Here is a 27,220-nt window from a genome sequence, read left to right as displayed (position 1 = left end):
AGAATAGGACCCCCGTTGAAGGAATCAGAGAAAGAACTCGAAGAGCTTGAAGTAGCTCGAGACCCCTTATGAACAACAATGCCAAGCAACCAGAGCTTCCAGGGACTAAGCCACTACCTAAATTCTATACATGGACTGACCTTGGACTCTGACCTCATAGGTAGCAATGAATATCCTAGTAAGAGCACCAGTGGAAGGGGAAGCCCTGGGTCCTGCTAAGACTGAACCCCCAGTGAACTAGACTGTTGGGGGGAGGGCGGCAATGGGGGGAGGGTTGGGAGGGGAACACCCATAAGGAAGGGGAGGGGGGAGGGGGATGTTTGCCCGGAAACCAGGAAAGGGAATAACACTCGAAATGTATATAAGAAATACTCAAGTTAATAAAAAAAAAATAGGGTATAGACCCAAACAGAGAATTCTCAAAAGGACAAACACAAATGGCTGAGAAGCATTTAAAGAAATATTCAACATTGAGTCATCAGGCAAATGCAAATCAAAAAGACTTTGAAATTTAATCTTACACCTGCCACAATGGCTAAGATCAATAAAATAAGTGACAGATCAATAAAAACATGTGTTGGTGAGGATGTGGAGCAAGGGGAACACTCATCCATTGTTGGTAGGAGTGAAAACAGGTACAGCCACTGTGGAAATCTATGTAGGGACTCCATGGTAAGACGGAAATAAATCTACCCAAGATCCAGCTATGCCACTCTTTGGCATATACCCAAAAGATGTGCCATCCTACCACAGAGACACTAACTCAACCACGATCGTTCCTACTCTATTCATAGTATCCCCAGACAAGAGGCTGTTGCTAAGACTACAGATTGTTCTCCACAAACTGGTGGCAAAGCTCCTTTAGTGAAAAGAACATGCATACAAGCCATTGAACAGAGAGAAATTGAACTGATGTCTAAATTGCCCTAATGCCCTACCATCTTTGGTACAGGAAGCTACTCCGTAAACTTCCAAAGTAAAAATGTAAACACCAACCCAGCCTCAAAAACAGTGACCTATAATGCTGTCCCGCCTGCAAGATACGACAGTGCAGTGGTAGTGTAAAGCTGGCAGGAGTAACCAATCAAACTCAGATTTGACTTAATATTCACTCCATGAGAAGGAACCCACATCTGACATTGCCTGGGTGACCAAGAACCTGAGGCTAGATAGCCCAGGCCTAGAGTAAAACCAAATACAGCTGCTGTAAAAAACAAATTAATGTAGCAATAAAATGACTCCTGATAGCATTTTACTATATGCATAGAATAGTGAGTGCCTTGCTCAGCCATAATCAGAGAAGTTTATAACTGAAGCAGATGGGAAAAAATATAGAAACCCATAGCCACATTATTCAGAGAGTAAAAGACACTGGAGCATTTATTTCGAAACAGAATGTCTCCATCAAATCCTCCCCCTCGGATCTGGGAGCCCTGCAGAAGAGGAGGTAGAAAGAAAGTAGGAGTCAGAGGGGATGGAGGACACAAAGCAAAATGGACCCTCTACATCAACAGAATGTACATGTGAACACACAGAGACTGAAGCAGCATGCACAGGGACTACACCCAATGGGGTCCTAGAGGTAAAAGGAGAAGTGGACACAAGCCCATATCCCTATCCCAAAGCTATATCCAGTTGATAGCCACTCACAAATGAAGTTTTAATTTTATCCAAGGGAGTTTTTACTGGAGAAACAAATTACTCTAAAGGGCAGGTTGCATGCCCAGTGGTAGATGGTCAACAGAAAACGAACTTAAGGGCACCGTAAAAAACCTCTTTAGAGGTTTCTTGTTTAAGTCTTGTGTCAGGACTTTTCATTTTTTAAATTCTGTATTATTTTATATTCTAACACACACACACACACACACACACACACACACACACACACACACACTCAAATGTCAACCTGTACTGATTTGAAAGCGATCAACTTATATGTCCAAAGAGGACAAATTCTGGCAACTTTTCCAAATTACTTCGTAGTTACTGAAAATAAACCATTATGATACTTTGCTACTTTACCTCTGAGATGAGCGAAGTGAGCCTATACTGGTTGGTATTACCTGGCAACCTTGCAGAAGCAAGAGTCACCCAGGAGATGCCGTGGCGTGTCATCTTGATTTCTGTAATAGAAGTAGAAATAACCATCTTGATTGCTGGCAGTCCCTCTGCAGAGAATATGAACCATATAAAATGGAGAGCAGAACACTACCATGCCTCCATTGGTCTGTTCTGGATGGTAGATGTGAAACTATCAGCTAATTCAGACTCTGGCCACCTTGATTCCCTTCCATGATGGACTGCACAATTGATAGGTAAGGCAAAATAGACCTTTTCTCCCTTGAGTTGCTTCTATTAAATTTGTTTTATCAAAGCACCAGGAAAAGAAACTGAAGTAGTCTTACCCACAGAAGTAAGCTTCCATTATTTGCTGAACAGGGAGGTCTTGACCCAGACTCTCCTGGATTGTGAGAACCCACCGCATTTTAAGCTGTCCTCACTCCAATCCCCAGTTTCCGGCTGTGATATGCACTTAATTTTACTGGTCCTTTTTTTTTTTTTTTTTTTTTTTGGTTCTTTTTTTCGGAGCTGGGGACCGAACCCAGGGCCTTGCGCTTCCTAGGCAAGCACTCTTCCGCTGAGCTAAACCCCCAACCCCTTTACTGGTCCTTTTTGCACTTGAACTTTTGACTTCAAGGATGTGCTTCAACTTGGATTCCCCTCACCCCTCGTTGTTGGACAAGAGTGTGTAAACGTGTCAATCGGAAGGGATTGAAGGATGCTTTGTATTCATTTTTTGAAAATTAGCATTATTGTATTGGAATCGTTCTAAAGTCTATCCTAAAATAATTCAAAATGTGTTTCAGGCAACTATTTTCATTCAAAATTGGGGTTGCTTGTCATCTTTAATTAGACTGAGAGATTTGCATATGCTCCTTTGCCTTGCATAGAGAGACTAGTAAAGAGCAGTTTAGATTCCTTTGAGTACAGAAGAAAAAGGATGCAAATGATCCTCCTCACTTCGACTTACTTTACAAAATTGAAGGAGAAATAACAGGTTCTTCTGTGGGAAAAGTCAAATTGCTATTCTGATCCAAGATGAAAACTTTTATCCTCCTGTTTAGCTTTATAGAAAGTGGCTTTTCTTTTCCCTCTCAGATTATCAAATACTATGAAAGTATCTACCTGGGTTTGTATAGCACTATGCTCTGAGCCAAACGATTTCCATCTTTGTAAGACCAGCTAGGTCTGCTTGCAAAACATCATCACAGCTAGACTTGTGAACTGACAGTCCCTGCTAGAAGGAGGGGTTCACAGGGTCTTTTAAAAGATCCTCAGCAGAGTATTCAGCCATTCTTGCTGACTTTGTGCAGGCTTAGCTCTTTCAAAACCTACTTTATTTAGGGTTCCTTGATGCTTCAATCTCCCTTTTAACCCACCAACCAGAGGGAAGGGAAAAAGAAAGATAATAGGAAAGGGGTGTTGTGGACCTGTTTAGAAATGTTTCCGTGGAGCTTTGCGCAGTGGCAGTATCGTAGCCAATGAGGTTTATCCGAGGCGCGATTATTGCTAATAGAAATGTTTCCGTGGGGTGATTCTGTTCTTCACTGTCAGGATACCAGCAGTCCTGCTCTATAGCAAACACCAAACATGAACCAATAGCTGTGACATAATCCAGCAGAAGCAGCGGAAGTGGCCAGAATCAGCCGGAATACCACTAGAAGTTATTTGGCATATGTTTCTCTATAGGAAATGAAGACCAAGGAAGACCAGGGAAGACAAGCAAAGACATAGTAATGCAAGAGTGTCCTCTCACTGTTTGTGGGGTTCCATTCATATTCTTTCTAAACATCACACGCCCTCTCACAAGACAGCTTCCCGAAGAAATCACGGGACACAACTGAGTTGTTAAAAGAAACCCGAAATTTTCCCTTCACTTGTGCACGCAGTAACTCTACCCTAACTGCATGAGGCCTTTGAGTCTTGAGAAGGAGAAGACTAGGGGAAGAGGACTCAGCAATGAGGCTATCACCTCTGCTAGGTGCAGATTTTCCAAGATGGCTGCTTTGAGGTCAGCTGTGTTCCTGCCCATGACCTTTCACCTATGCTCTGTAAGTTAGCCAACAAACTCGATGGTCCCGCAAGGTGAGCTTTGGAGGAACGGAACTGGAGTTTCATTGGGACCTTAGAAGCAGTTTTGTTGTGGTTTGGTTTCCTTGGCTAGAAGTAAAATCAATTCGAACAAGGGTTTTAAAACTTGTAGGTCAGTTGTACAGAAGCAAAAGTCCTCAGAGTATAAAGTTTTAAGGGGCAAGGCTTTGGTTAGAAAGAGTCAAAATAGGACAGGATCTATGCTATCCTGACTTCTCTTACCCTCAGGGAAGCAACAGGATGTGACCTGAATAAGAAAGGACTGTCACCTGTGGTCTGTGAGCAGTCCATTGTAACCCGGAGCTAATGTGGTTAAATAACGTGTTTAGGTGTCCTAGTGGGAATTAATGCTCCCACTGCTCACTGAGACAATCTCATTTTCTCTTCCATTTTGAGCTTTTCTCATCTTCCTGGGTTTCTTCTTTAACAGCTTTCGGAAGAAGTCAGCTTGAATTAGCTCCAGCAGAAGGTGTTTAGAATAACAGTGCGATTTCTAAAGTTCAGGTTAATTATGAAACAGGCTGAAGTTGATGAGAATTATTACAAATGTCAGAAAAATGGGAGCCCAAATCCCTTCCTATTTTATTCACAGGGAACAAGCCTAGCAGAACACAAAGCAGTAAACGCTGTGACATAAACTTGGGGAAACTAAGACCTGTTTTTCAGCATATTGTGTTCACGAGGTTTATTCTCTATGAAAAACAATACAAACCAGTGCCCATGTGTGCTTAAACTGTCACCGCTATGTTTTTATAGGAGATGAAACACTCTCTGGTGGATTTTAAGCCTTTTCTGTAGGCCTCCACATCCCCGGGAGAAGACTGAATAGGAAAAGCCAGCTTGTGCTACCCAGAAAAACAATTCTGAGCCTACATTTTTCCAGTTAGAGGGGAAAGGGGAAGAACATTTTTGGTTTTTGTTTGCTTCTTTGGTTGATTGTTTTGAAATGGGGTCTTCTTATAGAGCCATGGTCGGCCTGGAACTCACTATATAGACAAAGCTAACACTGAAATTGTGGCAATCTTTCTGCTTCTGCCCCCTGAATACCACAATTACAGACATGTACCACTCCTCCCAGATGAAATTCAATTTTATATGCACATTTATCTGCGTAAAAGACAGGTCCCTTTATAAATGTTTCAATTTGTTTTGTTTCTGACTTTTCTTCAGGCAGAGCTTCCTCACAGATGAGATGGAAAAATGGAAAAGCTTCCACTGTTAGATGTATGCTTCTGTTTATATATTCATACAGAGTTTTAAAAAATCAAAATTGCCCAGTAGCTGTTGCTTGACTTCTAGCAGTTTCCTCAAATCTACCACGCGTTAAACACTAGAAGGGCTGGTTCTCTCCTGACATCTAGTGTTTCTCATGTATTTCTACAGGATATGTTGAACTACTGCCACTGTGAAAACTACTGCCCAGCTTGCCCCACCTGGGGATCCAGCATATATATATATATATATATATATATATATATATATATATATATATATATATATCCACCAAACCTAGACAATATTGATGAAGCCACGAGTGCATGCTGATAGGAGCCTGATCTAGCTGTCTCCTGAGAGGCACAGTCAGAGCATGACAAATTCAGAGGTGGATGCTTACAGCCAACCATTGAACCTAGAATGAAATCCCCATCGGAGGAGTTAGAGAAAGGATTGAAGGAGCTGAAGAGGCTTTCAACCCCACAACAAAAACCACTACCAAAAGACATGGACAGACCCATGGCTCCAGCTGCATATGTAACAGAAGATGGTCAGGTTGGGCATCAATGGGAGGAGAAGCCCTTGGTCCTGCCAAGGCTGGACCCTCCAGTATAGGGCAATGTCAGGGCAGTGAAGTGGGAAGAGGTGGGTGGGTGGGTTGGGGAGTACCCTCATAGAAGAAGGAAGGAATGGGGATGGGATTGGGGGTTATGGATGAGAAACTAGAAAAGGGAATGACATTTGAAATGTAAATAAAAAATATCCAATAAAAATAAATAGAAAGAAATGCCCCTCAGGCTCACCTACAGCCTGATATTTTTATTGAATAGTTTATGTATTTACATTTCAAATGTTATCCCTTTTCCTGGTTCCCATGTCCCCTCCCCTGCTTCTCTGAGGCTGCTCCCTCTCCCACCCACCCACTACCACCTCTCAGCCCTGGCATTCCCCTACACTGGAGAAAAGAGCCTTCACAGAACTTCACAGCCTACACAGGGCTTCTCCTCCTATTGCCATCTTCTGCTACATATACAGCTAGAGCCAAGGACTTCTCCATGTGTACTCTTTGATTGGTGGTTTAGTCCCTGGAAGCTCTGGGGTGTCTGGTTGATTGATATTATTGTTCTTCCTATGGGGTTGCAAACCCCTTCAGCTCCTTCAGTCCTTTCTCTAACTCCTCCACTGGGATTCCCATGCTCAGTCTGATGGTTAGCTGCAAGCATCCTCATTTGTATCAGTAAGCCTCTGGCAGAGCCTCAGGAAACATCCATATCAGGCTCCTGTCAGCAAGCACTTAAGGAGGCATTTTTCTCAGTTGAGGTTCCCTCTTCTTTAGTAGCTCTAGCTTATGCTGACATAAAACTAGCTATCATATCCTCCCTCCCAATATCTGATCTTCTTTTTTTCTTTTTAATCCACTGAATCTGGTTTTATACAGACCAGTATCAGGCCACATCAAGCTACCAAGAGCTAAAGGAAACAGACTCTCCCTAAGCGGCCATTACCTGGTAATAGCTCCTTTGCTATGGATGAAGCCTTGTTCTAGCTTCCTTTCTGAGACAAACATTGTGACCGAAGCAACTTAGGGGAGGAAAGGATTTATTTGGCTTATAGGTTAGTCTAATGTTTTAGAAGAAAAAATTTAGTATTTTATTTATGTATTTTATGTGTATGGGTGTTTTGCTTATGTCTTAGGGTTACTCATGCTAGGATGAAAGATCTTGACCACAAGCAGCTTGGGGAGGAGGGGATTTATTTCAGTTACACTTCCAGGTAACAGTCCACTACTGTGGGAATTTAGGGCGGGAACTCAAAAGCGTTAGGAACCCAGAGGCAGGAGCTGATGCAGGGCCATGGAGGGACTGTGTTTACTAGTTTGCATCCCATGGCTTGCTTAGACTGCTTTCTTATAAAGTTCAGGACCACCAGTTCAGAGATGGCTCTATCCAGAACAGACTGGAGCATCTTCATCAATCACTAATTAAGGAAATTCCTCTACAGGCTTGCCTACAGCCTTATCTTACAGAGACATTTTCTCAACTGAAGTTCCCCACTTTCGGGTGATTCTATCTTGTGTCAAACTGACATAAAAACTAGACAGGACAGCCTGCATGTAGTTTGTGCAGCCCCTATGAGCCTGGTGCCCACAGAGGCCAAAAGGGAACATCTGATCCCTTAGGGTTGGGATTACAGATGGGCATGAGCTGCTGTGTGAATGCTGGGACTCTAATCTGGGTCCACTGGAAGAACAACTGATGTTCTTAATCACTGAGCATCTTACCAGACCCGCCAGTGTATTGTTGAGGGAAATACGGGTAGTGACTCAAGCAGGAACTTGGCAGAAACCATGGACGACCTGCTTATTCACTGACTCATGCTTAGTTAGCTTTCTTGTACAGTTGAGTGCCAATCCAGGGAATGGCACTGCCCGAGGTGAGCCTGCTACATCCGGCTCAAGAAATGAGGAAGTCCCCTGCAGGCATGTCCACAGACCAATCTGATCCAGACAATCCCTCAGTTGAGACTCGCTTTTTATATTACTTTAGGCTGTATCACTTTGAGAAAGCACTAGAACAAGTCTCATGTGCTCTTCCCCGCCCCCTCCAAACCTGGTGGAATGTTGACTGGCGTGGTCTTGCACAGCTCTTCAGGAGGCAACCACGGCAGCCATTAGCTCACCAGTGCAACAATCTGGCCATGCCCAGAAGACCTGTTTCAACCTAGTGCTCCCCACATCTGACTCTTAAAAATCTTTCTAGCCCATTCCATGTTCCCTGAGCTCTGAGGGTGTGTGACATGAAAATCCCATTTATGCTGAGTTCTGCAGAGATATTTGGCCAGTTTGGAGTCTGTATATAATAAGTGCCATCCACAGGAAGAAGAAGCTTCTCAAAGGAAGAATGAGAGCTACACTTATCTATGGGTAAAAGTACATCTTAAAGAGGCACTGTCTCTGTGAACATTCATGCCACTATTGTACCAATGGACAGACATAACTTGTCAAGCTAGTCATTACTGTATCCTGCAGGATTCAGAAACAGGTAAGACAATTGGTGATGTTCTTCCCCAGCAGCCTGTATAGCACCTTCTGGTACTTTGAAAACTAACCAGGCAGGAAGGAAGCTTCCAGATCAGTATCAGCTTGATTTCTCCATGTCCTATCTCAGTACTGTAAAATTCTGAGCATAGAGATAAGGTGCCTAGGCTTCTTTAGGAAAGCATCTTTAATGTACACGCATAGGCCCAGGCAAACTATTGTTTGTAAAGAAACTAAGCAATCAGTACAGTAAAACAAAGCTTTCAATATGACTTTTATTTCTGTCTCCCATACACAGTAATTTTATTGGTTATTTCATGTAGAGGGAGGTGTTGCTTCCCTAATTGGTTCTGGATTGTGTCAATAAAGACTGCAGAAACTAATCCCTGGATGAATGGGGAAAAGGTGGGGCTTCTGGGTCCTAGTTAAAAGAAAAGGAAGAGAAGGAAAAGGCAGATCAGGTGGTGGAATGGAGGAAGCAGCAGATATATAGGTCTGGGGCACCAAGTTTTGTAGTCTCTGCGGTGGGCGGAGGCCAAGGAGAATGGGCCAGGATATTCTTCGCCCAGCCATTGAGTTATCTGGCTAGTTTTAAAATATTAAGGCTGCCTGCTGTTTTCCATCTTTGGCTAAGGTGAGCAGGAGGGGAAAATGGGTTGGGGTGGTTAGCTAGTAGCACAAGAACAGCAGCTTCCAGCATTCTCGGGGGCGGGGGGAGCCAGGTGGCGGCTGGACGGAGCTAGTCACGGGGCTGAGTGGAAGCATGGCCGGAGGAACCAACAAATTGGAAGTGAGGCCATCTGGATGGCAGCGCAGAGGAAGGAGATAGCGTGGGTTTTTTTGTTTTTTGTTTTTCATTTTTTTAATTACACGAAAGAATTTTAAAACATTGAAGTGGTATTCTAAAGATGGTACAGCTGTGGTGGAAGAGAGGAACACCTGGAGAATGTATCAAGGTCTTACGTCAAGCATTTTGTCAAAGACTAAACAATATGGCAGCTTTTCTGTCCTTTAAGGTCTCTGGAAATGCTTGCTAAACGAGGAGGGGGTTACAGGGGAGAGGTAGTAAATTTTTTTTTTTTTTTTTGGTTCTTTTTTTCCGGAGCTGGGGACCGAACCCAGGGCCTTGCGCTTCAGTAAATTTTATGTATACTCAAGGGCACTGCTTAGTCAATGAGGCTATTTTCAGTTTTTATTTGCAATGGCTCTCAGGAGCCCGCCCCTAGGCTATGAGCAAAATGTCCACCATCTTTAGCAATGTGATCTTACCACCATGTTCTGGTGGGAAACCGAGAGCAACAGCAATAGACTGTGTTGTTCAGGAGCCTCCGCAATGACTGGGAATGAGGGGAGGTAGCCCACACCTGCACTGGGCTTGTCTGTAAGCATATGGCTTATGGGAGGAGTATTGTTTCCCATATAGGGTCTGGGTCTCTCTCTCTCTCTCTCTCTCTCTCTCTCTCTCTCTCACACACACACACACACACACACACACACACACACACACACACACACACACATTGAATACGTTTATAAAACAGTAGGTGTCTATAAGACTTTAAAAAACACATTATTCCTCGTCCCATATTCTCAACCCTATCCACTTCCACTCCCCTACCCATTAGATCTCTCCCCCAAAGTTCCCTTTTACTCCTTCATCTGCGTATATTCTACTACCCTCCCCCTTTAGGATCCTCCCACCTTGCTTGCCATAATCAGTGCCTTTTTAGTTTCTTGGCTTCTATGGGCACTCCAAGTTAAACACACAGATCTAAAGATTAAACACTAGGATGCACATCTGAGAACACAAAGCATTTGTCTTCCTGAATCTGGGTAGCCCCATTCAGAGCGACTTTTCCAGTTCTAACCACTGACCTGGTTGTTTTCTTCATAGCTGAATGAAATTCCATTGTGCGTATGTGCAACATTTTCATTGTCTGTTCATCAGTTGATGGACTTCTAAGTTGTTTCTATTTTCTAGTTACTGTGAACAGAGCAGCAACGAACCTGGATTTTCATGTGTATAGTAGCAGGGACAGTCCTTCTGGGGTCGTGCCTACGGATAACACTGCTGGGTTAAATAGCAGTTCTATTTATAGCTTTTGAGGATCTTCCACAGTGTTTTCTTTGGTAGCTCACCAGTTTGCCCTCTCACCAACAGTGAACAAAGATCTCCCTTTCCCAACATTCTCAGCAGCATTTGTCAGCATTTGTGCTTGGCTGGGGTAAGCTGAAATCTCAAAGTTGTTTTAAGTACATTTCCCTAATGGCTAAAGATATCTGAACACTTTAAAAAAAATGTTACTTACCCCCTAAAAAATAGGAGGGGGACACAGAGGCTGGACGTAGCCCTGGTATAGATGAGGGCAGAAGAGTGACTAGAGCCAAGGTCCAAAGGGGGTGAGTGTGGCAGACATCAGAACACAGATCTCTGCTATCTGTCCTTGAGCTCAGCTCCCACAGGCTGCCATGAGCCAGTGCCTCTGCCCCAGGACAAAAAGAAATGAAAATGTGGAAGATGACCATCTCCCCTCAGACCAACAGTAGTAGAAACCCTGTCTTTCAGGATTCCTGGGATACAGTCGTTGAGCAGTGACAGTGGTGGGAGGCACAAGTAGCACCAACAACCTGGACAGGGCCAGTAGACTGGAGAGTAAGTAGCTCACACCCGCCCGTCACTGGGTCCTGGCTCAGTGTGCCCCAGCAACTGTCTGAGCTGTCAGCACCACGACAAGTCTTTGCTTCACATCAGACCACGAAGGAGGGCTGCTCTCACAGCCTATGGTGCTGAAGCTGGCCTCTGATGTGCTGGGGCAGTTTAACTTCTGTGAAAGGTCAGCCCTCTGTAGATTTTGTATTCCAACTTCAGATATCTTTTTAAATGTTGCACACAGGAGCAATTCTTTATAGGATTACTGTGAGGGAGACTTCAAATCCATGTCAGGACATTGAATGAGAAAGCTCGTGCGTGTTACATCCACAGTGCATCTAATTCAGACTGATATCCAACTCTGCTATTTAGTCATTCTACTTTACATAAAGGAACGTTTAAAAAATATGGGATTCAATCTACTAGTGAAAATAAATACATTTCCCAGCCACTTATATTTCTTCTTTTGAGAAATATTTAGTTTCAAGCCACAATTTTTTTTGTGGGTTGTGCTTTCTGGGTGTCTAGATGTTGTAATTTTTGTATACTCTAGACACTCATCCTGTCAGCTCTATAGCTGACAAAGACTGTTTCCCTTTATATGTTGTTTTCCATTTTCTTTTCTTTTCTTTCTTTCTTTTTCTTTTTTGTCGGTCAACTCTTCTATCAATTAATAGCATAGTTTGCAGTACATAAGGCTTTTTTAACTTTTATTTCATAGGGTCCCACCTGTTGACTATTGCTTCCACTTCCTGCATGATCCTATTCAGAAAGTCCATACACAAGCTTATATTCTGCTTTTTCCCTGTTCTTTATTCTAAAGTTTCAAGTTTAATACCAAGGTATTTGATCTATTCAAAAAAATTTTTGTGTGTTAAGTGGGAGATACGGATCAATTTCATTTTTTTCATATATATATATATATATATATATATATATATATATATATATCCCATTTTGCAGGATCACTTATTGAAGAGACTCTCTTCTCTACTATGTATTTGGACCTTTGTCAAAAATCATGTAGTCATAGCTCTATGGACTTGTATTTGGGACCATGCTGTGTGTGTGTGTGTGTGTGTGTGTGTGTGTGTGTGTCTGTGCATCTTCGAACCATGATGTTTTTATAATCACGAATGGCTGTACCTCCAGCACTGTTTTTTGGTTGTTTTTTTGTTTTTTGTTTGTTTGTTTTTTTTGTGCTTCCATACAAATTTTAAACTTTTTTTTCCAATTTTTGTAAGGAATTGGAGTTTTGATGGGGAGTACATTGAATCTTAAGATTGCTTTTGGAAGAACGGCCATTGTCATAGTGCTAATCCTATCGATCCATACCCATGGGAAGTCTTTCTATCTTTTGATTTCTTCTTCAATTTCTTTTTCTGTTTTAGAATTTCCATTTTGTAGGAAATGGCCTTAATTATTCTCCTACAAGAAAATTCTCCAGTGGCATATTTTCTAATGAAATTCTGAAGGGTAACTGCAAGAAAACCCCACAGATGTGTAAAACACAGCCCTAATTTGCATTCTTGCTGCTAGTGAGAAATATAGTGACCAGAATCCAGGTGTCCACCACTCCCAAAACTTTTTCAACCCTGATGCTTTCATGCCTTCGGAAACAGTGGCAAGTGGGTACCCCTTAACCATTTCCAGCTTCAGCTGCCAGCTTGAGATAAAGCCTTGGATTCATTGGATCAAGCTCTCGTGTGCTAACCCTGAGCAAACACTTTCCTATGCACAGATTCCACCTGTGACGCTGGTGTTTTATTAACCACAAATGGGTTTTAACCTGCAGTAAGCTAGTAGGTAGTTTTAACCTACATCAATTAATAATCGAGACAATTCCCCACAGACATGCCCACAGGACTATCTGATGTGACAAATTCTCAATTGGGGTTCTCTTTTAAAATGATTCTGGACTGTGTACAATTGAAAAATAAAGCTGACTTAGCAGGGATTTACTGCCCTATTCTGTGCCAGGCTCCTGGCTGCTATACTTCCAAGGCTTTCATGCCTTCGGAAACAGTGTCACGCGGGTAATCTCTGTGCCTTTAGAAGTCACATAACCATCCTAACCATGGATCTTTGGCCTAGTGACAAAAATTAGGACGTTTCCCTACTCTTGGGTAAGGCATGGAGAGATACTCAGCATCCCCTGCAAAACATCGTGGGCCAGGCCTCAAAACTCACTGCAGTGGGCCCAAAGAACTATCCAGATGACTAGAAATGAATATAGAAATAGTCCCTTAAGAACAACCTCATCAGTGCACTTACAGAACTCTATGGATGTGAGAGGAGGGAAAATGCAAGACGAAGAGATACAGACAACATTCTCAAAACAGCCTTCAGAGATGTGATCAGCTGGGTGCCAAGGGAACATTACTTATTGCCTCCAGACAGGCCCAGGCTCCCCCAGCCTTCCTTTGTACTTTGTCCTGTTGCTTTCCATAGTCCACACAGAATCCCTCACTGTTGTTTCAGTCTGTGTTCCCCTCCTCACAGCAGTGCAGCACACAGTCCTGCCCCTCGTGATGTTCTATGGCCTGTTTCATGCAAGTCACCAGGAGCAGAGCCCCATCCTCCAGCGCCATGGTTCTGCAGTACCATCAAGCTCTTCTAACCAAAGGCCTGTCTCTTGCTCCCAATGGAAGAACACCTGGACTCATAGACAGCCTGTCCTTCACACACACTGTCAAGGCTTTGCCTGTCCTTTTGGGTTGTAACAAGAAAGACAGGTGCTGGTAATTTTGAAAAAAAAAAAAAAAGAGATCCTATTCTTGGAATGAATAGATTCTAATGTAAAGATTTAAACACCCACAGAGTTGAAAGCCAGCAAATTTAACATAAACAGTAAAACGATCATTCAAATGTTCACACATTTTTTTTAGCCACCATCAATAACCCAGTTTTGGAGCAAACAGAAGCCATCTGTCAGAGGCTACCAGGGCTTTGTGAAGACAAGCAGATCTGTGAAGTTCCAATCCACCCCAGCGCTGCGTCATAAATGTCTCTCGTCTAGTAGCAAGAGACATGAAGTTGGCTTGGAATGGGATATTTAACAATATTCAGTGAAGAAAGCAATTTGCCACACAGCTACAAAAGCTGTCTTGGCTGACCAAGGCTGTAATCCCTTTTGATTTCTGTGCTCTGTTTGTCCTTACTGCCCAGAGAGTAGGGTTTCTCATAGTACATATTCTTACTTTTTTTTTGCTCATAAAATCATTCCATCTCCTTTATATTATCTTCAACAACAGTGGAGAACCAACTATAAGCACCATTCATTAGGCACAGATGAAATTCTCTACTTCTGGGGCTGAAGCAATGCAGTGGCTGTTAAGAGCATGTTCTGCTGTTTTGGACAGAGGGCCGGCCCCAAGTTCAATTTCAAGCACCCATGTCAGTGGCTTCCAACAGTCTGTAACTTGAGCTCCAGAGAAATCAATACCTATGGCTACACAGGCACCTGCGCTCAATACACAGGCCCACACACCACAGAGAGCCACAAAAATACATATAACTAAATTTAAAAAACAAAACTGAAAGAGAAACCTAGCTGCTTACAGGTCCCCAGGGAACATCTCTGTTCCAGTCTTTTGAGGAAGTATATGGGATGGGAAGTGGCCATGGGACGTAGGGCAAACAAATAAATTTACTGGAATATACCAAAAATAAGTGTATAAATGCTTTTTGAATAATTTACATGGGGAAATGCTCATTTTACAAGCAGTCACTAGAATTTCGTGAGAGTTTAGTTACATGTGACAGATAAAAGTGAAATAAACAGACTTTTAATTTCAGTATATTAACCGTGAACCAAAATAAAGTCGAAAGAAAAAATCTACATACCTTTCTACACACACACACACACACACACACACACACACACTCCTGACACCCAAATGAAGAAGACATGGGAGGCACCTGGAGGTATAACTAAAGAAAACTTTGCAAAAATAACTTGGGTACATCCGGGAGAGCTTTTCCTCCTTGAGCCAGTAATCACAAAAGACATATATTTTCAAAAACTTGTATTTTAGAATCTTCAGACCTAAGAAGGCATTTTCACTAAAAACACTATGATTTTTTTTTATCTTTTTCATTGTCGGGTTATCAAATCTGATAAAAATAATCATTATTAAGCCATGAATCAGAACCAGGCACACAGCAAAGGCATCTGTGTGGCTTTCTCACACTGCCCTGAGCAGTGTTAGCAATTCAATCACGGAATTACTCAAAGTTGCTCTGTTACCATATTGAAGTCTTTCAGTTAAACATATAAGCTTGCTGAAATGAAGAAATATTTCCAGTATAAACTGGACAGAACTGGTAAATCAAGGATTCAGTCTCTTCAAGTTCGTTCTCAAAGTGGTGATCATTTTTCAGAGCTGTAAGAGAAAACAATGTTCATTTGTAAAGACTGGTGGGCAAGCTCTCAAGAGACTACTTTATAATCGTTCTTCCTGAGATAAGAATTACTCAGTGGGGAAGCATGGGCAAGAAGGGAGATGCCTTCTTGTAACAGTGCCAAAATGAGCACAGTTGCTATTGTTCCAGCAGCTAATTCAGCACTAATTCATTATGATGATGATATAATTATTATGATTCAGTATAAGGCTAAATGTGCACAAAACTTGTTACGGGCCTGGGATGAAACTAGAGAGAGGACATGGATCCATCACAGGAGAAGCACAGCCTAGCGGACGTGCGGACATGCAGAATTACATGGTGGACTATCTTCCCAGTACACCTGCACTGAGATGGTGGATGAGTTAAGTGGATGCCAGAGGACGAAAGAAGGCAGGATTATTCAATCCAGGAGGCCAATGAGAAATCTGTACGTGGGTGAGAACTATCGAGACGCAAGTCAAAGTGAGGCCTCTGCTGTTTTGTGTTGGCACACACAGACCCGACTACCGCCACAAAATAAAAGCTGCTGCTGCGGCAAAGGCCGCTCTGCCCACTGCAGCTGCTCACGCCACACACAGGGAAAATGCTGCTCGGAACCAACACTGCCTATGGGATGGCTCTGCTGTTTAAAACTCATTTCCATTTTCTTCAGGAATCCCTCCATTCAACTATTTATAATCTCAAACACAAACGAAACAGACAGGAGGATGGTGGCTTCCCAATCAGGGCAAGAAGGTAAACAAAAAAAAAAAAAAAAAAAAAAAAAAATAGGGCGAGCTGGAGCTAAGATAAACACGAGGCTCACCGCGGCTTCAACTAGCCATGCCTCACTAAATGATGCTCTGTCCCTGTATTCTGCCTCTACTGCTCTCACCGAGTTCCCTCAACTAAGATATAAATACCTACACTCAAACGCTCTCTTCAACCCCAAGAATAAATAGTATGGAAATCTGTGTTGTTGGCACTAAAGTGCCAAAGGTTCGTAGCTTTTCCCCAGTGTCCCAATGCTACAGACAAATAATCATAAACACACTGTGAGAGAATATCATTCAATTTATATCATTGTCTTAGAAAAATATAATGCTCAGAGGCTGTTGTAATTACATCATTATTCCTGAAAACCAAAATTGAAAGTACTCAAGGAGAAAGAAGAAAGAATTCCACATCCACATTTTTTTTTCCCAAGACAGGGTTTCTCTTTGAAATAGCCCTAGCTGTCTCTTCATAGACCAGGCTGGCTTCGAACTCATATAGATCTGCCTGCCTCTACCTTCTGAGTGCTGGGATTAAAGGCATGTACCACCACACTTGACCAGAAATTGCATTCTTTAAATTACTATTCAAGATTGGCCCACTGGATCATGGATGACTGTTAAATAATTGTTCTGATTTTTCTTGAATATCTACTATCTCAATTTCAAGGATTTACCACAATTTGGTACTTTTCAGTTAAATCTAAAGACCTTTATAGAACATTTATAAAATAAAAAAGTAGACAGGATCCAAGGCAAGGGTATGCACTTTCCCTCACAAGTCATAATGGGGTGATGAATTAATTGTACACCCATATATTACCTTCAGAAATAAAAAATTTTGCTAAGTAAAATGAAGTCTTCACAGCATTCGGTGCATGGGAAATGCCTCGCAGTTTCTTCCACTCAAATGGTGCTTTCTCAGGATGCCACTGGACAGCATATATTGGATACTTATATCCTGGGTGGAGAACATACACCGGTAAGCAAAAAGAATGGTTTATGATGACACTGTCCATTGTTTCATGCCGTGCATGTGTCGCATAAAACATGGTACAACTCATCAAAACTGGAAAAATGGAAAGGTTGTAAATATTCTCTCACACGAAGAACTGCTCATAGCCAGGTTTAAAATACCCAATAGTGTCTCTCACCCACGTGTATACTCTTAACATTTGAATGTGAGCTCCACTTCCAGGAAATCAGAGTAAAGTTTGGCCTGGAAATACATTTCCAGAACAACAGTCAAGTGAGTAGTTTCTGTTGTCTGTAGATCAAAGTAGGAACACACCCAAGCCAAGTAAACATTCTTCCACTGATTTACATCTTCAGGCTCAAGTACACACTAAGTTCATGGCACACATTTCTATAACTGTATTTTGCCTCTCTTCATACCCGGTTTCCTCCCATAATGACTTATGAAGAATGAAAACATCATCTGGGTCTCAGCCTATGGAATGAATGATTTGTGATTTTAGAATAATAATTGCTAAAAAAAGTTGACACTTTAAAAAATTTATACTCTTGGTCATTATAATTTAGCTCCTTTTAGAACTCAGATAGTATACATACTGTTAGCTAGATAAATGATTTAATCTCTAGGATTAGATTGAAAAAATAATTCGGTTTAGGGAGAATTATATAAAAGAATGGTCATTCGCTTGCGGACTGTCTAGAACTTAGAAAGTTTAATATATTACTCTTCTATCTTTCTCACATGCTATAAAAGTTGCACAATGTTTTAGAAAAGTGGATATATATGTCTCTGAAAATTAACAAGTCTATTTTCATTCATATATGTCTCTCCTCATCTTAATAGAAAGCACCCCCACCCCACCCATCAATGTTTTAGAATGGAGACCGTGACTGCTCCCAGAAAGTGCTTGGAGAATACAGGGAGAGAGTACCGTCTTCTCACATCCCACTCACTAGCTTTTCTACTTGAACAGCAGGTTTGCCAGAAGCATGCACTTCATCCTAGCCGTATTGGAGTCCACAGGAAGCAGAGTCAACCACCAAGCAGCTCTAGACACAGAGCTCCTCACCTCCCTCAGCCTCCCTCTCCCTCTCATGCTGCGGCGCTGTCTTTCTTCAGCCTTAGATGGCCCACAGGCAGAAGCATGGCTGAGGATAAAAGTCCTATATAAGGATTTATCTGAATGTCAGACACATGGAGACATAAGATGCTAATGTTCAGAAACAAGTCAGGCTTACTCTTTAGAAAACTGTTCTTAAAAGACCAGGGCATTTCTTTAAAACTGAGAAATTATAACCGGAATCACTGGTTTAGAACAAGATCATCAAGAGTGAAAAACATACACAGGTAGCAGAGCATCAAGGGTCTGTAACACTTATATGTGCTCTTAACATGTATGTATTTTGTATGTATATATGTGTATGTGCATATACATATGTGTGTATATATATGTATATATATATTTATTTATCAGGCTCTAAAATTTTTACAAGATAGCAGTCAGAAAAACCGACAAAGAACCAAATGTGCAACTTTCAACCCAATACTGTTGCTTAATTCATGCAAAAATTCCTTATAAAAAGGAAAGTAAGACAAAACTCCAGCTCTCAAGACTCCAGCTGAGAAAGTTAGAGCTTGATCAAATTCAAGCAAAAAAGCAACATCCCCAAGGAACATGAATCGGAGGTTAAGATTCTCAGATGAGACATGTAGCTTGGGTCTTTCAACGTAGTCGAGAGCTCACATAAGGGACATGGGAGGAGAGACAGGTGACAACCACTGCTCTGTGGAGGGCAGCAAGGGGCCGCACACATCTCAAAGAACAGTCTGCGGGGATGCAGCAGAGAACACGGGTTATAGTGATCAGGTAAAGCTAGCCTTGACCTCCAACAGTGAAGAGCTCCTGAATTTTGTTTGGGCAGCACAATCAGATTGGTTTCTCGGTGAGATTCCATGTGTAGCTGGAGGACAACTATATGGGCAGTTAGGAGTGGGCTGGGTAGAGAGACGAAAGCATATACAAGTTAGACCAGGGCTGAACGAGTTGGCGTAAGGGTTTTAGAAGTAGATAAGGAGGCAGGGAAGCCAACATGGACCACAGGTTTCTACTGCAGGGTGCTTCAGAGGTGGTGACTAGCAACTGGGTAGAGGTAACCCCACTTCGTCCTAGGTTGACCAGCATTTCTCAATTTCCTGCATAAACATCTCTTCCTACCTCACTAAATTGACCAATGTGCTGTGGTTTAGGAGTGTTCCCCGGATTCGGATGTTGGAAAGTTAATTCCTAAATCATGTTAGTGGTACACAGAGGTGTAACCTGTGGGAATTCAGATTAGAAGGTTGGAAGGGTGAGTCCATGACAGTGTAAGTGCCTCTGTAAAAAGGAAAACTGACCAAGCATTCCTTTCTGCTTTGTCATTTGACACTCAGTGATGCTATATATAGCCAGAAGCTACTCCCCAGAGGCTAACACTATGTTCAATGAACCCATCAACCTCCAGAACACTTAGAGAGATTAATCTTTATTTTTGGGTGATTCAGTCTCTGAGAGTCAGTTACAGCAAGATAAAAGGAACTAGGTCACAGTCTCCAAACACCAATCACTATTCTCACCTTATTCTGGTTTACTGCTCTCTAGGTCTCTGTCCTCTCAGGTTGTTCTCTCCAGTTTCATCAAGAGTCTACCTGACAAAGGAGCAGAAAGTATCTTCTGTCTCTGGGCCCCTTCCTGTTTCTAGCTCATCTTTCTCCTCCGTGAGCCTTTGCTCCTAGATGGTCCCATCTAAGTTTATAGCCATTTAGTCATGGATGTTCTGAGAGACAGAACACAAAGTCTGTAAAATGACATCTTTTGGGGATATTGGGGGAATCATTTATTTGAATAAATGTAAAAACAAAATGGTGCCTTACTATCCATCACAAACACTGAAACATTAAGTGTGGCTGATATGGGCAAATCCCCTCTTCTGTGCAGTAACTACTGTAATAAATCATTGATCTCCTTAATGTTTCCCTCAAGTTACCATCGAGAGATTGAAAGATCATAGAAATGAAAACTTCCTGTAACTACGTGGGAGGAAGCACACTGACACACGCCTGTGATCAAGGCCGGGCAAGCTGAAACCGGAAGACTGCTACAGGCTGGAGGCCATCCGTGGATAATGAGTTTCTAGGCTTGCACCACAGAGGGAAACTGTCTCAAAACACAAACAAAATGCGGGATATATTTCGTTATGCTTTTTTGTTGTTGTCTTTTTAACTCAAAATTGTTTTTCAAGTTCATTTAGAATGAGGAACACAGGTACATGCAGTGATTTGAATAACTACATAGTACTCAGTTACGTGAGTCATCCCTTGTATTGTGAGGCATATGGCCTGCTTTTAACAGCCTTGCTTTTTGCTAATGGGAGCAATTACATGTACATGTCTAGGTTCATGAAAAGCTTTCATGGAAGTGGTTTTATTAGTACTGCTTTTGTTTTATTTTGGTTTTGGATTTTGAGACAGTCTTACTATGTATCCCTGATCTAACCAATCTTAGCCTCTTAAGTATGAAAATTAGGATGTGTGCCACCACATGCAGCTTTGCTATGGCATTTTTAAATACTGGACTGCTAGTTAACAGGACTGGACACCATTCAGCTGTACTAAGAAAAGGCAAGGTGCTACAAAGCAACTACAATGTGCCCACTGCAACTTGTCGCCCTCGGTCTTAGCTTTGTCAGTCCTGATGTAAAGTGGATTCCTTCTTGTGCTTCCATTGCTTTACCCCAGTTAGTGATCACACTGACAACTTCGCTCATTCCGCCATGTGTATTCATTCTCCATCTAGTCAGAGCGCCTAGCCATTTATAAATGGCTATAATTTAAATCTTTATTACTTCTTCTGAGGTAAACATGGACTGTTTGGAAGCAATATGCATTATGAATATATTTCTTCTCTCCCCCCCTCCTTAATGTAACTTACTAATTCAGCTGAATTCCTCCGTCTTTGCAGGTATGAATTATATTTTTTTATGTCTTGAAAACTTCCCTTACCCAAGATCACAGACTTTCTCCTTTATTTCTCTAAGGCCTTTTTTTTGGGGGGGGGTGGGGGGGTGGGCGCAAAAGCCTTTAATCCCAGCATCCAGGAAACAGAGGCACGTGGATCTCTGTTGTAGTAGTGAATATTAAAAATATGATTCAGGGCATCAGGCACCGTGTCACCTGCTACTCTCTGTCTCCATGGCTAGCCCCATGTAGTGGCTCTCTTGCTGCAGACTCTGTTCATATTCCCAGCAACCCGGTAAAATCAAAACTCTTTTCCTTTTTTTAGATTCAATTGGTAAGAATAATTGCCCACTTAAACATACAAAGCCCGGTACCATCCATCCCTTAGGAACATTGATAACAACCTGTAAATACACAGAGCAGAATCTTAACATCACCTGCCATGGCTTCTCACCCTCTCCTCCTCCAGTCTCTTCCTCTTCCTTCCAGCTTTTCTCCTGCCCATCCTTCCTTCTCATCCAATGACAGGCCTCCTTCTATCTTGTACCTGCCTCACTTGTGACATCATCCCACATTTCACCCTTTTTTTCTAATTAAAAAAAACTTTTCTCTCAAATATAAGCTGAGCACAACTATTATTATTATTTTGTAATTAAGAGCATAAAATATATCTAACACCCAGTCCAACACTATATCAGTTAAACAGAACATTTAGTTATCCATTCTAGCTTAAGAAAGGCTTAAAATCTATATTATATCTTGGCTAGCTTTTATACTATCTGATAACTAGCTAATAAAATATGTATATTCAGAGTTAAACAGCCTGATAGGCTATGAGACTATAATCAGTCTTCAACCCCATCAGAAATCTGAGAATGACCAATTATCTATACACATAGGAAGCCTAACACAGCTTCTAGAACTGAGAGGTTGTAGAGACAAATCTCCACTAGCACTGTTAGCAAGATGTGACTGCAAGTCTTCAGCCTTCTGGCCCCAAATCAACTGACAGACTCTTGAAATGCAGATTTTGAAGGGCTGATCACCCTGTCTTGGCAGAGTTTATCAGTCAACTATTCTGCATAATTTGTTCTTTTCTGGAAAGTATTAGTCTGCAGATGAAACAGGCAGTTTTGTACAGTGGCTGCCTAGCCACAAAGTATTGTCTCACCTGGAGGTAAAGATGTTCAAATTCTTTGTTAAATCCGCCAAAGGGGAACTGTTAGGAGCAGATATGTCTCAACAAAAAATAAATAACTTTAAATCTCAAATTTTGTGGATTTCTGACATTTTTGAAAACTATCTACCTATATAAGACAATCTGTACTGTTGTCTTTATATCTTAATAATATCTTGAAAGTACTCTCAATGTGTTTGCTATTTGGCCCTTAACTCACATGTGTAATCAACTCAGAAGTTTGTAATGACATCAATGGAAGGACTGGCTCTAAACTTTTTACTTTTAAACTTTTAACAAATAAATTCTATATCAAAGCAAAGATATGATTTTAGCTTAGTTAACAAATGAGATTACGACTGTATAACTCAATCTAGCTAATTCCTCCCTGGTAAATTCCAACCATTTCTAAATTCCTCATAAAAACAACTTTAGAATAACCACTTTCAGCCCCTCAAAGTCCAGGGAATTGGGGCGATGACTCCTTTATAACTTCTTCAAGTTGTACGTGGGCGTTGAGATATCCTTGGGGGTAGGGGGTAGGAAGAGTGAAGCAGGTGCTGTATCTAAGGTCTTTCTTTACCTTTCCATTTAAGTCTTTTATCCACTCATGTATCTCTTAACATTGAAAAGAAAATTCTCTGCTCCCTCTTCCTCCTTGGTCCCCAGTGCAGTCTGGCACTAGGCTGCCTTACATCCGGCTTTCAGAGTCCCATCTCTGGCTACCACATTTGACAGCCACCTAAGACGGATTTGGAATGCTTCCTTTAGATCTCCCTTCTGTGCTAGTTCATTCTCTCTGTGTGTTTTAGGATTAACCTCTCTTTTGAAACTTCATCTGAGCTTAGTATGTAAATTTAGTTCTTTTTAAGTCTCTTTTATGCTCCCCCACCCCCAGAGACAGGGTTTCTTTGTATAGCCTGGCTGTCCTAGAACTCAGGAGAGTTCAAGCTGCCTGGCTCTACCTCCAGATTGCTAGAATTAGAGGTGCGTGCCACTCTACCTAGCCATAGACCTTTATTTTTCAAATATTCCTTATTACTTTATAACTTAAGGTATTTTCCTAAGTATTGTAATTCTTAATAGCTGAAGTTTGTGCAGGGCTAACTGCTGCTTCTCCAAATGCACAGCTGTGACACCTTGCTTCCTTGCATGTTATCTGAGACCTGAACCACTCATATCCCATCAAACGCCATCCAAAGAAATATCATGAAGATGAAGGAGGTAAAGAATGATGCTTACCCTTTCATAGACAAGTATCCTGATTTGCTACTGCCCTGCACATGTGTTCCACTACGTACGTGAAACCTTTGCATGCCTATACCAAACATCGGTAAGCATTCAACCTGCCCTCTGTCTACATTCTCGGCTAGGACAATGTAGGTGACACTAGACCACTCTGTCACTATGAGGGCTCAAGACTCACTCACCCCACCATCCTCACCCAATGTCCTTAGCAAGCTTAGGCAAGCAATTCTTCTCGAAGTTGCACGGTCAGCATTCCAAGTGTCTTTGGGCTCAACCTTGCCTGGCAAGTACAGCCTGTAGTCCTGTTCCATGGTGTCCTTCCCATATGCGGGCTTTCTCTCTCCAACTGGACCCACAATACTGCTGCTTTCCATACCCTCAGAATTTCAGGCTTTGATGTGCTTATTCTCTTGTCACCTAGCTAACATATTTAGAAAGACACTTTCCTCCATCAACCTCACTTTCAGAACGTCTGGAAAAAGTCAAGGTGCTTAATCGGTGGTAACTCTAAAAACAGAGTGGTTTTCTCGCCCTTCTTTGATCCTCAGGTTTCTTCTTCACTATCACTCGGGTTCCCAAAGCTACCCAGGTAAGCCTGCACTGATTTGGAATGTGAACAGAATGTGTCTTCTGCCTTCAAAACAAACCCTATTTCTGTCTTTGAGCTCCAAAGTGACAAGATGTCACTACTAAGAAGAGACATAACGTCACTAACATGACGTCACTGACGAGAAGAGAGGTCTATAAGACTAAGATGAGAAAATTAAGTTTAGTTGCTCTACAGCCGCACGTACCTTCCATGGATGAAATGAACTCAGTCTTGCCATCTGTATTGACTGTTAATATATTGAAAAACTTCTTTAACTTCTCGTTTTCTGTAAAGTTCTAAAATATAAAAAATGAAACTGAGGGTTCGACTCTGTGGTCATCCTAATTGGATTCATTTCATGAAAAGATACTGATTGAGTAGTCAGGTGATCCTACCTTCACAGACAGGCTCCACTTGTGAAAATTTGCAGTCAGATTTTCTGATGCTAATGAATTCAATAACTCCTCAGGAAGATTCCGGAACATTCTGCTCTGCTTTGAATCTAAAATAATTTAAGAACAGAAAAATGACTTCAGCGTATGAAAAAATAAATAAACAAATCAAGCCCATTAAGTCACTTACCTTTGGCCAAACAGCAGCCATTTATTAAGATAATTGATATGAGTAAATGGGGAGCAAAGCACGTTTCCGCAGGTTTCCATGTGCATGCCTGTAGTCAGGCAAAGGCAGGTCGAACATGGAGACAAATGTGCTCCAGATCTAATTACCTCTTTTTAGATTTCTAATAGAATGACCAAACCTCATTCTACATATGTGTTTATTCCCAAATGCTAGTCCCTCCTAGTTAAGAGAATTTGCTCTTTGCAATAAATGACGATGAATGTAGACCCTTGGATTATCCAAGTGATAACACAGACATTTGGATGCTCAACCCTAAAGAGGACATTTGTACCACTGTCCCTAAGGCTCAAGGAACGTAGAGGATGAAGAAAAGAATGTAAAAGCTGGAAAATGGAAGAAAGGTCAAATGTTTTTCAAAACCCATGGTCGCACAGAGAGGCCTAGTTAAAATCCATGACCCACAAAGAACAAGTAAAAATAGACATAAATGAAGAAGGTAGAGAGGAGGAATGTTAATGGGAAGAGGGCAAGATGGAGGTAAGAGAGGTGTGAGTGGGAATTAACATACATTATATCCATGTATGACTGACCAAGAATACGTTTAATCAACTGAAGAGACACTAACTATGCCAACTAAGGAGAAAAAGAGCATTAACGAAGTTAAAGAAAATATCTATGTTGCAAACATGTGAAGGGGGCAGTGCTGCTTTGTGGATCACCTCAGAATGGATTCTGATTACTGGGAGGATTAACCATGGGATTAGAGGGTTCGAAACAGCCCAACCTCTGGGAATGGAAGAGGCCCAGGGGACTGTAGTCAGGTACACAGACTGGAATACCAACAGGGGAATGAAAATTCCTCTGTTCAACTCTTCAGTGTTCAAGGTTCTGATGCTGTCCGCCTCTCAGTCTTGCTAATGGCTTCAGTTAAGTACCTTTAATAACTGCTTTGTTGCAGAGACTGGACTTTTGAAATACTGCAACCCCAAAAACCTGACCTAAAATAAATACTTCTCATATGGTTCTCCCAGTGACTGAGAAAGCAAGACTTCTGAAGGTATGGAGTTTCCTATGAATTCTATGAATGATCACTATTCTTCCCTCCCAGAATCTTTAATGAGAGTATCAGTAGTTGGTAGTAGTTAATGAGGATGATCCAGAATTATATGGAATTTGTTTTAGATTTCGCATTAAGACCGTCTTAAGCCACTGAAATTTCCTGAGTGAAAGAAGTGTATTATGATAATGAGATGACTCATTGTTAACCCTTACATTACCTCAGAATTGGCTGATTGCCAGGAAGACTAATCATGTGATTAGAGGACTTTGAAGCAGCCCAACCTCGGGAAGTGGAAGAGGCACAGGAGACTGAATTCAGCCAAATGAGCAATGACTGAATCACGAGTTGCAAGGAAATACCAATAATTCTGAAACTCTAGGAACCCAAGCTCATAGAAGCTCCAAGATAGTAAACAAATACAAGGGGTTTGTTTGTTTGCTTGCTTCCTTGCTTGCTTTTGAGCTCACTGAACTGTTCTAGTGAATTATAAAACATGACAGCCATGTCACACGTATCTGCAGCGGCTAGCAGTAAAGTTGGAGGGACCTGGTGACCTGCCTTCAGCTGTACACAAATACAGTGGCCTCATTGGGCATCACGCCCTTTAATTTGTGAGGTCTTACTAGTTCCAAGTGTTCAGTGCCAAAAATAAAGCTGTAATATTAAATACTCAAGACAGAAACAACATGTGTAGGCAAAGAGAAAACACTGGCATGGTAGCAATAACACTTGCTATTTATAAGCTCTGTATTGGGCTGGAGAGGTGGCTCCGTGGTTAAGAGCACCGACTGCTCTTCCAGAGGTCCTGAGTTCAAATCCCAGCAACCACATGGTGGCTCACAACCATCTGTAATGGAATCCGATGCCCTCTTCTGGTGTGTCTGAAGACAGCTACAGTGTACTCATATACAAAATAAAAAAAAAATCACTATAAGTTCTGTATTTAAAGTACTACGCATACAGACTGGAAACCATCTTGATTAAGTCTCAGAAAGTATTTCCAAAGGTAGAAACTTTTATAATGAAAAGCTAAGAGAGACAGAAGACTTCTCCAAGGCTAAAGTGAGAAGAAAGCTAGAACTCAAAACCAGAACTGAATAGATCAAACGCAAATACTATCATTCTCACAAATGATTAACAAAGTGCTCGCTCATAGTTTTGGTCTTCGAGTCACTCAAAGATTAATGGCTATTCCTGTCTTGATATGCAGCATTTACTAATGCTGTTGAAAAATATTTTTGGAAGAGTTGGTGCTTATTCTTACCTCTCGTGAAGTTCAAAGGCAATTTCACTGAGCTGGTGTTTGTGAGTGTCAGTAAGTTGTCATTACTAACCAGGACGGAAAGCTCCTCCAATCCCAGGCATGTTCCCCACACAGGAAA

The 27,220-nt window shown here is 41.7% G+C and overlaps 1 protein-coding gene and 1 pseudogene across 1 annotated transcript in view; one reads left to right on the top strand and one right to left on the bottom strand.

The window, feature by feature from the left end:
* Window positions 1-3,513: 3,513 nt before the first annotated feature.
* On the top strand, window positions 3,514-3,587 carry LOC120103374 (U4 spliceosomal RNA; annotated as a pseudogene).
* An 11,478-nt stretch (window positions 3,588-15,065) lies between these two features.
* Ggh (gamma-glutamyl hydrolase) overlaps window positions 15,066-27,220 on the bottom strand; it is a 22,909-nt gene continuing 10,754 nt past the window's right edge. The window contains exons 5-9 of the mRNA NM_012960.2: window positions 27,103-27,220; window positions 24,592-24,698; window positions 24,402-24,492; window positions 17,037-17,174; window positions 15,066-15,439 (exon numbers count right to left, since the gene is read on the bottom strand). The exon at window positions 27,103-27,220 is cut by the window's right edge and continues 21 nt beyond it. Of these exons, the coding sequence (NP_037092.1) occupies window positions 15,318-15,439; window positions 17,037-17,174; window positions 24,402-24,492; window positions 24,592-24,698; window positions 27,103-27,220 (576 nt within the window). The 3' untranslated portion in view covers window positions 15,066-15,317. The remainder of the gene's footprint in view (window positions 15,440-17,036; window positions 17,175-24,401; window positions 24,493-24,591; window positions 24,699-27,102) is intronic.

Source organism: Rattus norvegicus, chromosome 5 (assembly GCF_036323735.1).
Source record: "Rattus norvegicus strain BN/NHsdMcwi chromosome 5, GRCr8, whole genome shotgun sequence".
Classification (NCBI taxonomy): domain Eukaryota; kingdom Metazoa; phylum Chordata; class Mammalia; order Rodentia; family Muridae; genus Rattus; species Rattus norvegicus.
The sequence above is the reverse complement of the archived record's forward strand: the minus strand, read 5'-3'. Positions and strand labels throughout refer to the sequence as shown.